The 13,401-nt window shown below is 58.0% G+C and overlaps 1 protein-coding gene across 1 annotated transcript; it reads right to left on the bottom strand.

Moving 5' to 3' along the window:
• Positions 1-797: 797 nt before the first annotated feature.
• SKOR1 (SKI family transcriptional corepressor 1) lies at positions 798-12,930 on the bottom strand. Its single transcript, XM_056865921.1, has 8 exons — positions 10,957-12,930; positions 7,961-8,060; positions 7,045-7,152; positions 5,056-5,127; positions 3,724-3,798; positions 2,133-2,207; positions 1,632-1,697; positions 798-895 (listed from the first exon to the last, which is right to left on the bottom strand). Exons 1-8 carry the CDS (start codon positions 12,928-12,930, stop codon positions 798-800), a joined length of 2,568 nt encoding a protein of 855 aa, XP_056721899.1.
• Positions 12,931-13,401: the final 471 nt, after the last annotated feature.

Here is a 13,401-nt window from a genome sequence, read left to right as displayed (position 1 = left end):
CGGGGGGGGGCAACCTCCCCTCCCTCCCCTCCCCAGAGCAACACATTCCTGGCAGCTAAGGTCTTCTTTGGAAGGTCCGGCTTTGTGTTTAAAAGTTGGGTTTTTATTAAAGAACCAAAAATAAAAATTAAATAAAAAACACCTGACTGAGGATTCGAACTTGTTTCCCGGGAACAATCTCCCCCACCCCGTTTATCAGTGTCGGTGATGGTTTGGGGGCCGCGCCCCTCCCCCTCACCTTTCCTTAAGGTGCTGTTAAGACATCAACAGTTTACAAGCGATGATGGTCGACGTGGGGGGGGGGAGAGAAACAAGGAAATAAACGGGGGGGGTAAACAACTCAACGAAGACCGGACCGAGAGCGAAACCACAGGACAGGCTCCATCCATTGCACATAAGCCACTGGTCCAGCCCCCCACCGTCCGAGCGAGAGGGGAGAGAAGTGGACTCCGGAGGGGGCCCCGGAGGCCGGCCCAAGAGTGGGGGGCTTCTCCCCACCGGCGAGGGTCTGGCAACCCCTCCCCTAGTTCCAACGGCTCTCCGGCCCTCTTGGAAGTCTCCGAAGCCGCCGCTGGTCCAGATCCGCTCGGCGGAGCCATCCGACGGGGCCGCTCTATTTACACGGCGGGCCGAGGGCAGCGCCGCTGGCTCCGGATTCCCTCGGCCGCCTATTTACACGCGTCTCCCTTGCGATGCGGAAATGGCTTGTGTCTTGCGGGCGCTTCTGCCAAGTCGAGGACTTCTGGCGCGGCCCCGCCCCCCCAGCGGCCCCGGCATTGGGGGCGGGCGGGCCTCGATCACTGGGGCAGCAAAGGGGGCTTGAAGGAGCAGTTCCCGGTGCAGTGGCGGGGAGTCAGCATTTTGCAGGAGAAGTGGTGGAGCGCGTCGTGGGCCTCTGGAAGGGGGCAGCAGAAGAGAAGGGCTCAGCTGCGTTGTCCTACAGCATCACCCTTGTGCTCCCCCCCCCAAAAAAAACCTCGAAGTCCGAAAGCTCCCTGCCTTGTCCGGAAGCCAATCCGAAATAGGATAGTTTGCGAGAAAACCGGATTGTCTCCGAAGCCAGCGCCTTTCAGTCCAGGGATCTTGCAAAGCACGCCGTGAAAACCAGCGTCTTGTTCCAAAATCCCCCGCCTCCCCCCACCCACTCTTTTAAAAACTCTCTTCCCAAACCTGTCTCATCTCATAAATTGTCGGGAAAAAGACTGACCCGCCTATTAAATTATGGCGATGACCTCCCCCGCCCCCTGCTCTCAGGACAGAGTGCCGGAGCACAAATCTTGTGCCCAAAACGTTTTTTTTTGGGGGGGGGGGATCTAAAGGAGGCGAGGATCAAAGCACGCCAATGTCCAAGCGTCTGAAGAGCCTGGGAAGCAAACACGTGTGCGGTGCTGGCCTGCCCGACAGGGTCCGGTGCCTGGGGAGCTTTTGCAAAAACGCGGGATAAATGCAAGTAAATAACATCCCGACCGTGTTTCTGAGCGGACTCCCCAGCGCCATCGGATGCGGTTCCCCTTGCCGAGCAGGGGAAGCGGGATAAAAACCAGACGGCATTAAAAAAGACTTGTGGGGGGAGCCGATGGACGCCGGGGGTGGGGGTGGGGTGGTCCCCTGTTCGCAGGCCACCAACCCACCTTTTAACTTCTGTTGAATGGCGTAGCGAGCTTTTCTTTCCTGGTCCAGCTCGTTGCACAGGGTGTCTAGAAAGGAGAAGAAAAACACGAGTGGAGCGTTTGGGGGAGCAGAAAGAGGGGGCTCATCCATCACCCTCCCACACACACCTCTCAGCATTCAGGGAGAAGCGGATCAGTTAGGAAGCCCAAGGTTTGCGGGGGGGGGGGGGTCGGGTCGCCTGTATCCCACGACTCGCAAAGCCCCAGGAAGACAACGAATTTAGGAGAGGGGGGAGAAGCAAGTCCCTGATAGCTGACAGGCAGTAAAAGATGGGAAGGGACTTTCTTAGGAACGGACAGATGACCCTTTAGCCCTGGAGTGTTTGCTGGGGGGGGGGGAGTGCGCCGGCGCGCCCCCCTTCCTTCAGCCCGCAGGAACGAAGCTCAGCCCTCCCCGGGTTAAGCTGGCTGATTCGCAATGCCAAGAGAAAAGGGGGGGGTCCCCTTTCCTGGGTGTCTTACCCCGCACGATCTGCAGCTGTTGAACCATTTCCTCTCGGTAAGCCAACTCCCTCTTCATCTGGTCTTGAAAGTTATCTGCAGGGGTCGAGAGGCCGGTCTCAGGGGGCTCCGCTACCCCAGGAGGAAAGCGGGGAAGGAGAACAGGGCCCATCCAACCCCAGGGTGCTGGTAACGGTGGACGCCCGAGCTTTTCCCGATCTGCCACAAACCGAATTAACTCTACACCTGGCAGTGATGCGAGACTCCTGCTCACACACCCAGAACATCACTTCTAGATTTCCGTTTTACTCCGGATTCCATTAGGGTGTGATTTCCTCGCCTATAACCATCGAACTTTCTGACAAGAGAAAGGCGAAACGGCTCTTGTGCAGACCTAGCTAGCCAGTCTTTGGGGAGAACTCGTTTTCTAAGCTATTTTCCTTCTGCATGCGAGGTGCCACTTCATCTGTACCCCCTAATCGTAGGGAAAGGGGTCGAAGACAATCTCGCGCCTCGAGTTCCCTTGCCAGGAGCGCTCGGGGTGGAATAGGAATGTATAAACGCCCAAACTAGCTTCATTTTTTTGGGAAAAAAATTTTTTTTTAATGAGGGCTTTCGGGGGCGAGGTGGAGGGGAAAGCCGGCGATTGCCTATGGCGCCAAAGCAGACCGGCTCCCCTCTCTAAACACCCCGGCCCAACAACATCGAAATCAGCATTTAAATTCAGGTCAGTCTGGTGGGTTTGCATGGTACTTATTGCAGCTGTAGTGAAGCTGAGTGCGGTTCAAGGCCCACCAGCTCAGCTGAGGCCGAGGCTGAGAAAGTCCTTGGAGGTAAATAAACACGGGTGAAACCCACATTCCATCAAGGGACTGGCAGGGAAATGGTATATATTTATTTGTTTGTTGATTATTTTCCTTTATAGTCTGCCTTTCTCCATGGGACTCAAGGAGGATTAAAAGCATGATTAAAAAAAACTTTTCATTCAATTAGAAAACAGATTACAAGATAGGACAACAATTTTTGACTCTTAACAGCCTTAATAAAACATAATAATGCAGTTTGGCTGGGGTTGTAGAAAACGGGGGAGAATATCCAACCGAACATCTGTTTAAAGCAGGTTAAATCCAAACATTCTGTTTCACCAATCAGACCCTTCCCTTCAAACTATTCGAGAATGCAGAGACTGGGAAGGATTAACTAACTGATCAATTAATTAATAATCTGTCGGTTAATTGCCCCAGGTACGGTTTTCTGGAGAACAGATTGATTCAGTTCCTAGCGCTGTCAGCGGGCTGGTAGCGTTTGCTCATTCTCTCAACCAAAATTTCGATTATTTTAAGATAAAATACAGTATTCCCCGTTCATTTGGAGAATGTCTAACCGGCTGCTCCCCACCGCACATGAATCCAGAGAAAGGTCACTCTGGTCAGGGAAGCCAATTCAGCACCCTGGACAGTTCCCGGCAAATCTCCGGCTAGAAACCCACCCACGTTTTCGTTTTGACCGTCGCCAATCCATGGGTTCACATCGTTATAAAACATCATATTTGAGGTCTCGACTTCCCTGATGGCTTAAGAGGGGAAAGAGGAGGGTGGGAAAATGCAGATACCTTTGAGACTTTGAAAATCTCTTTCCAGTTTCTTCCTGAGTTCCATTTGCTCCAAGAGGAGTTTTTGCAACTCATCTGTCAGGGGAAAAAATTATGGAATGAGCCGACGTGGAGGGAGGGGGGAGGTAAGAGAAAAGCAAAAAGCTTATTTCCCCGTGATCACAAGCAAATGTTACACAAGCCAACCCAGATTACTTTTTTTAAAAAAGATATTCGTTAAAACGGAGTACAATTTCAACTGAAGAATGCGTTTTAATTTTGCACCAGAAAATTCAATTGCTCCAGCAATTCCAGCAGTCTTAAAAAAAAAAAAAAAAAAAAACACACCTCACATGAGAAATTTAAGTGACTAATTAGCTTCAAGGTGGGAAACTTAAGACTTTGATCTGGAAACGTTTTTTAAGTCCTCACCACGATCTGGGATCCTGTGCTCGAAAAGGATGAAAAGGTTTTAATTATGGTCATATATGATCGATCATACTCCTAAAAAACTACACCCATCCCATCTGTTTAGGGAAGCTAATTCAGAACCTCGGACAGTTCCCGGTAAATTTCCACGTAGAAACCCACCCACCTTTTTAATTTTGATCAAATTTTGACTACAGGCGCGGAACTATCACTTTGCCTTATGAACTGGACTAACCTAGAGATGGAGAGGTCTAGAAATTCATCTAGACGAAGTAAATCGATCTATTATTTATAGACTTTAGTGTAAAAGGGATTGATGGCCCAGGCTAGCCCAATCTCATCAGACCTCCCAAGCTAACCAGTATCGGGTCTGGTCAGTACTTGGATGAGAGACCACCAAGGAAGTCTAGGATTGCTACACAGAGGCAGGCCATGGCAAACCACCTCTGCTTCTCACTTGCCTTGCTGGGGTCGCCATAAGTCAGTTGCGACTGGACAGCTGCGATTTGAGGGCGCTGTACACACGCGCACAATGTAAAAGTATATTCAAAAGACGGGTCAGCAAACACGCCTCCCAGTCCAGAAAAAGAACTGAAGAAAAGGGGTTAATCTGGGTAGCCAGCTGGTGAGAGAAAGCAGCCCCGGACAGGACGGAGGAAGACAGGGATGGCAGTGAAGGGGGGGGGGGAGAGAGAGTTCCATCACTGGGAACCCGCCTTTCTTTACTGGCTAGGATATTCTAGAGAGGACACACGTCCTCGATGGCCCCTTGGTAAAGCTTCTGGCTCCTGTTTCCAGGCGCTGCTGAAGTTCGCCTCAGGGCTGGGGAGGCACCTGCTTCTTTTCTCACGGCCCCCTCTCGGTCCCGCTCCCTCCTGTGCAGCAGTGCCCGGGCCTGTGTGCCTGCCCCGCAGTCTCCCTCACCTCTTGCCAGATTCCCAATGTCTTTTTCCACCAGCTGAGTTCCGGTGACGTCGATCGCGACCACCTCCTCACCTGCAGGTCGGAAAGAAGGCAGGGAGTGAGCCTTCCCTGGGGCGGGGGGGGGGCGGTCAGAGGACCTCTGGCCGGGAAGGCGCCCCAGGCAAGAAATCGCCCCTCCCTTGGAGGAGCAGGCGACCCCCCCTTACAGAGAGACACACAGACCCATCCCAGAGAAGAATCCCTAAAAGGGCAGTTGCACATGTCACTAGATGGCCCAGACGCCATCAAGTGAGGAAATGAGGGTTGGCCCTGACAAGTCTACCGCCAGCAAGAAAGCAACCTCTCCCGTCCCGGTGCCAGTTCACACGTTTAGCTGGCAGCCCTCAGGTTTTCGGTCAGAACATACATCAAGCGATGTGCCTACACGTGTGAACGAGGCTTCGACTGCCCAGAGCTTCCATCGGCCCCGCCAGCTGGAAATGCACCCCACCCCCACCCTCTCTTCTCGGTCCTGCTGAGACCTCTGAAAGGGAGCGCAGAGGAAGCCCTTCCCCGCCACCACCACCCCTCTCCCCCCACACACAATAGGCTCTGCCTGCAGGACCGTCTTTCCCTTGCCGGTTATTGCCAAGGCGGACTGCATCGGTCAAAGGCAGCCTCGGTTTCCCCTCTGCAAAATGGGAACAACAGCCAGCTCCCACTCCGAACGGAGCCGAATAAGGACAGCTTCGGCCATCAAGACGGCTCCCAATCCGACCCGTAACTGAAATCCCAGCCTAAATTGGAAGTTCAGTTTACACCCGGGGTTCCCTTCGGATAAGGCGGTGTTTGCTGAAATCCAAACATGGGGGGGAGGGTTCATCGCTTGTTGGCTCAGCTGTCCAGTGATGATGGCAGGTTCTTGTGAATGGATCACCACAGATACAAACACTGCAATGCTTTCATGTCACCCCCGCCACACACACACACAACCCTTTCCATTCCTCAGCGATCAAAATAAGAGAAACATCTCTTGAAGATGTTCTTGATCTCTTGAGGAGATCGGGTTTCCTAGCGCTATCCTAAGCACGTTAACTCAGACGGATCCCAGAGGGACTTCCTCCTAAGTAAGTGCGCACAGCCCTGGAGCAATCGTTTAGTTGAAAGAGGCGAAAGCCTACAGAGGTGTTACCTAAGAGAAAGCCCCATTGAACGCTGAGGGACTTACTTCTGAGGAAGCGGGCTTGGGAAAGGGGTATCGCCAGTGATTTTCTGGCACAGAAGAAGAACAGTTGGTTTTTACACCCCGCTTCTCTCTACCTTTAAGGAATCTCAAAGCAGCTTACAATCGCCTTCCCTTCCCCTCCCCACAACAGACATTTTGTGAGGTAGGTGGGACCGAGGTAGTTCTGAGAGAACGGTGACTAGCCCAAGGAGTGGGAAACAGATCCAGTCCACCCGATTAGCCTTCGCAACTCATGAGGAAGAGTGGGGAATCAAACCCGGTTCTCCAGGTTAAAGTCCACCGCTCTTAACCACGACAACACGCTGGCCAGAGAGGTTGCGGCTCCAGCAGAAGACGGAGCTGGAAATAGCCCGCTAAGAAGATCAAGGAATTAGCCTCCTGCCTTAACTACACATCACAGTTCAGGTTGGGTTGGCCCCCGAAGCCCCCGACGCCGGAGAATGAAACGGGGCCGCTCAGCTCCGCAGCCCAACCCGGCGGCTGCTTTGCGCATAAACTCCGTCGCCCGAATGAGCCAGCCGCGCGGAAGGTGGGCGAGAGAGAAGCGCCTGGCCAAGCGCGGCCCGGCTAAGAGGGCTCAATCTGCACGCCTCCCGCCAAGACCCCCGCCCCAAATGGTTATTTAGGAGAGGCAGAGAAAGGGGCCTTCGTTCTCTTTCCGGGTCTTCCACACATGACGCTGCCTGATGCTGAACCAGTCCGACCCCAGTTTCCAGGCTGGGGGGGGGACTACCCGGGGTAGTTGGCGACCAAGCAAGCCTTACCTCGGTCGGGGTGGGCCGGGCTGGGCTGCGAGGCGTTCCTTTGGTCTTGATAGGATTTCTTGCTCTCCAAATCCTCCGCTGCGGGCTGATTGTCTTCCTTATCTGGTTCTTAGAGCGAATAAACCGATTTTGAAGCACAAGCAACGAAAGTATGAGCCTTAACTACCGAATTAAGGACAAAGTCCTAGTTAAAGCCCTCTTAGGGGGCAGCCTAATCGCCTTGAGGAGGAAAGGAGCTTGCGGGGGGGGGGGCTTCAGGCTGCGCGGCCTCGGGAGGAGCAGAGATGGCTGAAAAGGATCCTGAACAACCAGGGACTCGCCTCTGGCAAAGGGACAGGGAATGAGGCAGCAAGAGCCCGATCTCATAGGAAGGGGCGATTAGGGGAGGACAGAAACCCCCTAGCTGAAGCGCACAAGTCTGAACGAAAATATTTGGGAAGGATGCGGGTGTCCACATTTGTTTGTCTCTTTTGAATAATGAAAAGGGAAAATAAAAAAGGCTAAACAAGGACCGAGAAGAGGGAGGAGGAGAAGAGGTGGTTAACCACCTTCTTCTTTTTCTTTTTATACCCCGAATTTCTCAAAACTGCTCGCAATCATCTTCCCTTCCCATCTCCACAACAGACACCTTGTGAGATAGGCGAGGCTGAGAGAGTTCGGAGAGAACTGTGACTAGCCCAGGGTTACCCAGCTGGCTTCATGTGGAGGAGTGGGGAATCGAACCCGGTTCACCAGATTAGAGTCGGCAGCTCCTAACCAGGACACCAGGCTGGAGTCGCAGGATTCTTTGAAGAGGGTGCCAAAGGTGGCCGCCGCAACAGAAGACGGCCAAAAACACCGGGAATGAGCACGGTGGGGGGTGTCCCCCCACAGCCTTAATCTGATGCTACTTATAGGCCAGATGCTGGTTTATTACCGTTCCTGTCGGGAGGGCAGAGGTAAACGGTTGTCTGGGGGCCCAAAGGGGTGTTGCTTTTGAGAGCTTGAGAATGGTCGTCTCTTTCTTGGGGATACACCTGCAGGAGAAAGGAGAGGGTTGGCACGGAAAACACACCGCCCTCTGACACCGAACCCAGCCAGAGAGATTTCCCCCAGTAGGCCAGTGGAACAGAAAAACAGACATACCCGGTTTTATTGACAAGGTTTGTATCTTTACTTGCTACTGCCGTAATAATAAATACCATACCAGACATACCCACCCCCACCGCTTTTTTAAAAAGGCGATTGTTCAGCATGTGTGTGTATCTGGGGGGGGGGGGGGAGATCCCTTTTCATGCGGCTGAAGGGGCTTCTTGGCCGGCACAGAAAAAAGCGTCTCAGCTGCGATCTCCTTAATTAGAAGTATAATTATGGGCGGCGAAGAGAAAATTGGTCCCCTTCAAAGGCATCCCTAGAACTCAAGAGCCCTCCACGCCTGCCCGCCCCGCCGCTCCCTTCGCTACCCCCACTGCCCTCCTCCCAGTGACCCACACGTAGTAGTTAATGCTACTTAGAGGGAGGGGGGATCTTCCCTGATAATCCGATTCCTCCTCTCTCCCTGGGGCTGTGCTTGAAGGGGGGGGGGCTCCTGCCTAAACACAAAAAGTCAGGTAAGTGTAGGTACTGTAAGGGGTGGCTGTGTTTTGGGGAAACAGTGTGTGTGTGTGTGGGGGGGGGGCTGCTTTCGATTACAAGCCGCTGGCGCCTGCGGCAGGGAAAGAGAGCGACTTCGCTCCTCTCCGTTTTGGGCAGAACCTCCCGGAGACACCTGCTCAAAGAAGCAGGCAGCTTCCGAGGGCAGCCGTCTTGATCTGCAGTAGAAGAGCCGGGTTCGAGTCCAGCCGCACCTTAGACACCAACAAGGTTTTGGGGGGTATGAGCTTTCAAGAGTCTCCCTTGGTCAGAAGCCACAAAAGCAGAAATTATCAAGGGGAGCCGTCTGCTGATATTACATTTGACTGAGCTTTCATTCCCTCTTTTCTGCTGGCCAGCTCACTTCCGGGGGGAGCACTGGTTCGTTGTCTGCCCCTCGCATCCCCTCCCTCAGCTGTTGATCAGGATTCTGTGTCTCTGACCCGACTCTGCACCCGCCCGCCTGCTTTTTTGCAAATCGATCTCCAACCCAGGCTGGCTGCCTTCGCTTAAGAGGGGCTGCACAGGGCCTCAGGGGCTGGGAATGGGTGGGCAAACAGCTGGCTCTTTGGAAGGCAAACAGCTGGCTCTGAACAAGTCCATCTGAGCCTGTCGGGCAAGAAGGCTAACCAGTCGCAACTGACTCATGGCGACCCCAGCCACGGGGGTTTCCAGGCAAGAGAGAAGCGGAGGGGGTTTGCCGCTGCCTCCCTCTGCGAAGCGTAAGAATATCAGAAACTAAGAAGAGCCCCGCTGGATCAGACCAGAGAGGCTCCAGCTAGTCCAGCATCCTGTCTCACACGGTGGCCGGCCGGTTCCTCTGGCTGGCGGTTTCCAATCCACTTACTGACGGTGGCGGAACCTGCTTAGCCCTCAAGCTAGAGGAGTCTGGCCTAAACTGTACTAGGCCTGCTTTTTGGTGACGAAGCAACCAGGCTGGAAGTCGTCGGGCTGCGAGGGAGGCCGGGTGGCGAATCCTCTGCGGTTAGAATTTCCTCTTTCAGGTCCGCTCCGCCTGCCGCTACAGCCGGCGGCCCGCCGACAAGCAGGACGGCAGCGCAACCCTTAGCCGAGTTACACGCCCCCCCCCCCAATTGAATCCCACGGACTTCGAAGAGTGTAGCTCTGCTCAGAGTTGCCCCATAAGACCCCAGCTCCAGAGAGTCCGGCCTGCCGGCCCTCAACAAAACTAGGGCCAGTTCGGCGGCGAGGAGCTGAGACCTGTCCATGGTGCTGAAAGCCAACCCGCCGCTCCGAAAACTGGAACGTCCACAGCTAGATGCGAGTCCAGCCGCGCTTTAGAGAACAGCAAGATTTTCGGGCTCTGAGCTCCCGAGGGCCGAGACCCCCTTCTTCCAATATCTGGTACCTGACGAAGGGAGCTCTGGCTCTCCAGCGCTCGTCCCCCGAAAATCTTGCTGGCCTCGAAGGCGCGACCGGACTCGCATCTAGCTGTTCTATTGCAAAACAACCTGACGGCCCGTTTGAAAGGGGGACGTCCGTGACTCCAGGGAGGGATCTTCCGCCAAGGTGGCTGGCTGCAAAACTTGCGGCCACCGACAGTTTTCTTCTAATCCCGGAGCTAGACGCCTGGCTCAGGGGTGGGTTTGTTTGGGGCTGGACCACGTTTACAAAGCCAGGATGCCTGGACTGGATCTCTAAAAGCTCCCACTGCCGCGAAGTGATGCGAATTGTGCGGGGCCGGCTTCAATGCCTCGAGTTGGAGGGCACAAGGCAGCAATTCCAGCCAGCCGTGGGCCGTGGAAGTCAACGCCTCTCGATACTTTCTGCCCACCCTCCGAAGCAATCCCCCATCCTGCGGGAAAACCAGCCGCCCTGAATCTGAAGCATCCCAAACAAGCGCCTCCTTCACACACGAAGACGTCTCCCTCCGCAAAAACACAAACCAACAAAACAAAACAAACCCCGAAATCCCAGGGCTGAAATTGGTCTCTAGAAAGTTTCGTCCTGGGACTCAACCCCAGCCCCTCCCAAGTGAAAGAGCTGCCTTTGGAGAGTTGCCCTTTTCTCTGGGCTACACAAAAGACAGTCGCCACCCACCCCTCCGTCCCGATTCTAAAATACCCCACCTCCCACACAGCATCCAGTTTCTCCCTGCCATCCTTCCGAAACACCCTAAGGCCCCAAGTCCAACAGCAGAGATCCGCTGCCACCCCGGGACCGACCCTCCCCCAAAACATCCGAGGGGCGCTAAAGCTCCGTCCGGGGCGAAGAGGCCTGGCGCCGGGTCCCCGCCTCCCCCCAGTCGGCTTGGCCCCCTTCCCCTTCGCAGTCCCGCACCTCGTAAGCGGCCGCGCTGCTGCTCCGCGGCGGGCTGCCGTCGGGCTCCGGGGCCTTCTCCGCCGCCTTCTCCGCCGCCAGGGACTCCTCGGGCGCGGGCAAGAGCGGCGGCGGCTGGGGCGGCGGCGGCAGGGCGCCCTCCTCGCCTTCCTCGGCCGCCGCCTCCTCCTCCTCCTCGTCGTCGTCCTCCGGGAAGCGGTTGGACTCCACGTCGACCTCGGGCTCCTCCAGCGTGTCGTTGCCCGGGGAGAGGGAGCGGTAGCTGGAGCTGCCCTCGCTGAGGAAGTCGGGGGAGAGGTAGCCGGCGCAGCCCCGCGGGCCCCCGCCGCCGTACACCTCGCGGGTCCCGTAGAGCTTGGCGATGCTCTCGGCGTCCTTCACCACGGGGCGGAAGGCGGAGAGGTAGCTGCCCTTGCGGGGCAGGGGCAGGGGCGGCAGCAGGGCCTCGTCGCCCGAGCGCTCCTCCTCCCCGACGGCGGCGGCGGCGGCCCTGGAGAGGGCGCTGGAGCAGCGCTCGCCCTCGGCGCCCCCGGAGCCGGAGCCCTCCTGCGGGGTGGCGCTGCCGCGCTCGCTGCCCGACGGCTCGGAGCCCTCCAGCTCCACGTGGCCGTGGCCGCGTAACCCCAGCGGCTCCACCGCGGCGGCGGCAGCGGCGGCGGCGGCGGCCACTACCACGGCGGTGGCGGCGGCCTTGGCCTGGCTCTGGGCAGGGTAGGGCGGCACGGGCAGGCTGCCCGAGGCCGGCCAGAACATGGGGAAGGCGGGGTAGACGCCGCCCTCCTTGCCCGCCGCCCCCGGCTGCTGCTGCTGCGGCTGGGGCGGGTGGGGGTGGGGCGGCCCCCAGAACATGCCCTGCGGCAGCCCGCCGCCCTTGCCCGCCTCGCCGCCGCCGCCCAGCCCGTCGTCCGGCTTCTTGGGGCACAGGCCGAAGGCGGCGGCCGGGAAGCCGTAGGGGGGCGGGAAGAGGGGCGGCGGCAGCTTCTGCAGCATGCCGAAGCCCTTGCTGGGCACCGGGATGACCGGGTAGCTGCGCACGGCGGCGGCGGCGGGCCCGTGGGCGGCGGCGGGCAGGCCCAGCGCGCCGCGCTCGCCGGGGGGCTCGTCGGGGCCGCCGCAGCGCAGGCTCTTGTGGGCGGGGGCCAGCTCGGCGGCGGCGGCGGCGGGGGGCGGCGGGTGGAGGGCGGCCTTGGCGGCGGCCGAGGAGGCGCCCCCGTGTCCGGCGCCGTGCAGCGAGAAGGTCCGCTTGCGGGTGCCGCCGTTGAACATGGCCTTGACGTCCTCCCAGGCGTGGCTGAGGTCGTCGGCGGCGCCCTTGTCGCTCAGCTTGAGGTGGCGGCGCCACGAGTTGAAGTTGGCGGCGTCGGGCTGCGTGTACTTGGCGTCGGGGGTGCGGTGCGAGTGGAAGATGAACTTGTTGGGCGAGAAGTAGAGGCTGCAGTAGCTGCACTTGATGCACTTGGCCCGCGAGCTGTTGTAGCGCGCCGGGATGAAGCTGCCGCGCGAGCCCCACGCGCACTCGTGCGCCACGTCGAAGGCGAAGTTCTCGGGCAGCTTGGGCGGGCGGTGCTCGCCCAGGAAGGACTTGCAGAGCCGCTCGGCCTCGCGCTTGGTGATCATGCCGCAGCGGCGCGACGAGATGGGCATGGCGCCGGCCCGCCGCAGGATCTCCAGCTGCACGGGGGTGCACTGCACGCAGGTGATGCCCAGCGCCACCCGCCGGTTGTGGATCTCATTGTAGCTGTAGTTCTTCAGCAGCGTGTTGGAGATCTGCGCCAGGCACAGCCGCTCCTGCCCGTCGATCACCAGCGAGACGATGGGCACCCCGTACAGGGAGGTCTCCCCGACCTGGTTGGGCTTGAGCGTGCCGGCTCCCGAGTAGGGCTGCAGCTCCTGCTTGGAGTGGGGCGACGACGAGGAGGAGGAGCCAGACTCGCGCCCCGGCCCCAGCTGACTGGCCGCCGCCAGCGACTCCATGGCCGCCCCCGGGGCCCCGGGCTCCTGCGGAGGAGAAGGAGAAAGACGCTCAGAAAGGCAGCCGGAGAGGGGCCGGGGGGCCGCGCCGGCCGGCCGGCCGGGCAGGGAAGGGCGAGAGGCCCGCGGGGGGGAGGGCAGCCGGGAGCCACGCGGCCGCCCCCTCCCTCCTCTGGGCCCAGCGGGCACCCAACGCAAGCCTGGCTGGGACAGACGCCGGAGCCGCGTCTGGCACGCGGGGCTCCTGGCCCGGGGAAAGGGAGGGGGGTCCTTCCTAGCCATCCGTTTTAGGGTGCCGGAGAGAGGGATCCCCTACCGAAAAGCCCAGCCATCGAGAGCGCGCTAAAAAATCCCAGAAAGAAGGGAACGGTGTGCGGCTAAAGACGAATAAAGCCTCGGCGGGCCTCGACCTGCGGCTAAAAGCGGCCGGCTGGCCTTGGAAATGTTGGCAAATAAAACGACAAAAACAAAATC

This window comes from Euleptes europaea, chromosome 20, assembly GCF_029931775.1.
Source record: "Euleptes europaea isolate rEulEur1 chromosome 20, rEulEur1.hap1, whole genome shotgun sequence".
NCBI classification, from domain to species: domain Eukaryota; kingdom Metazoa; phylum Chordata; class Lepidosauria; order Squamata; family Sphaerodactylidae; genus Euleptes; species Euleptes europaea.
This window is presented reverse-complemented; position numbering and strand designations above follow the sequence as displayed.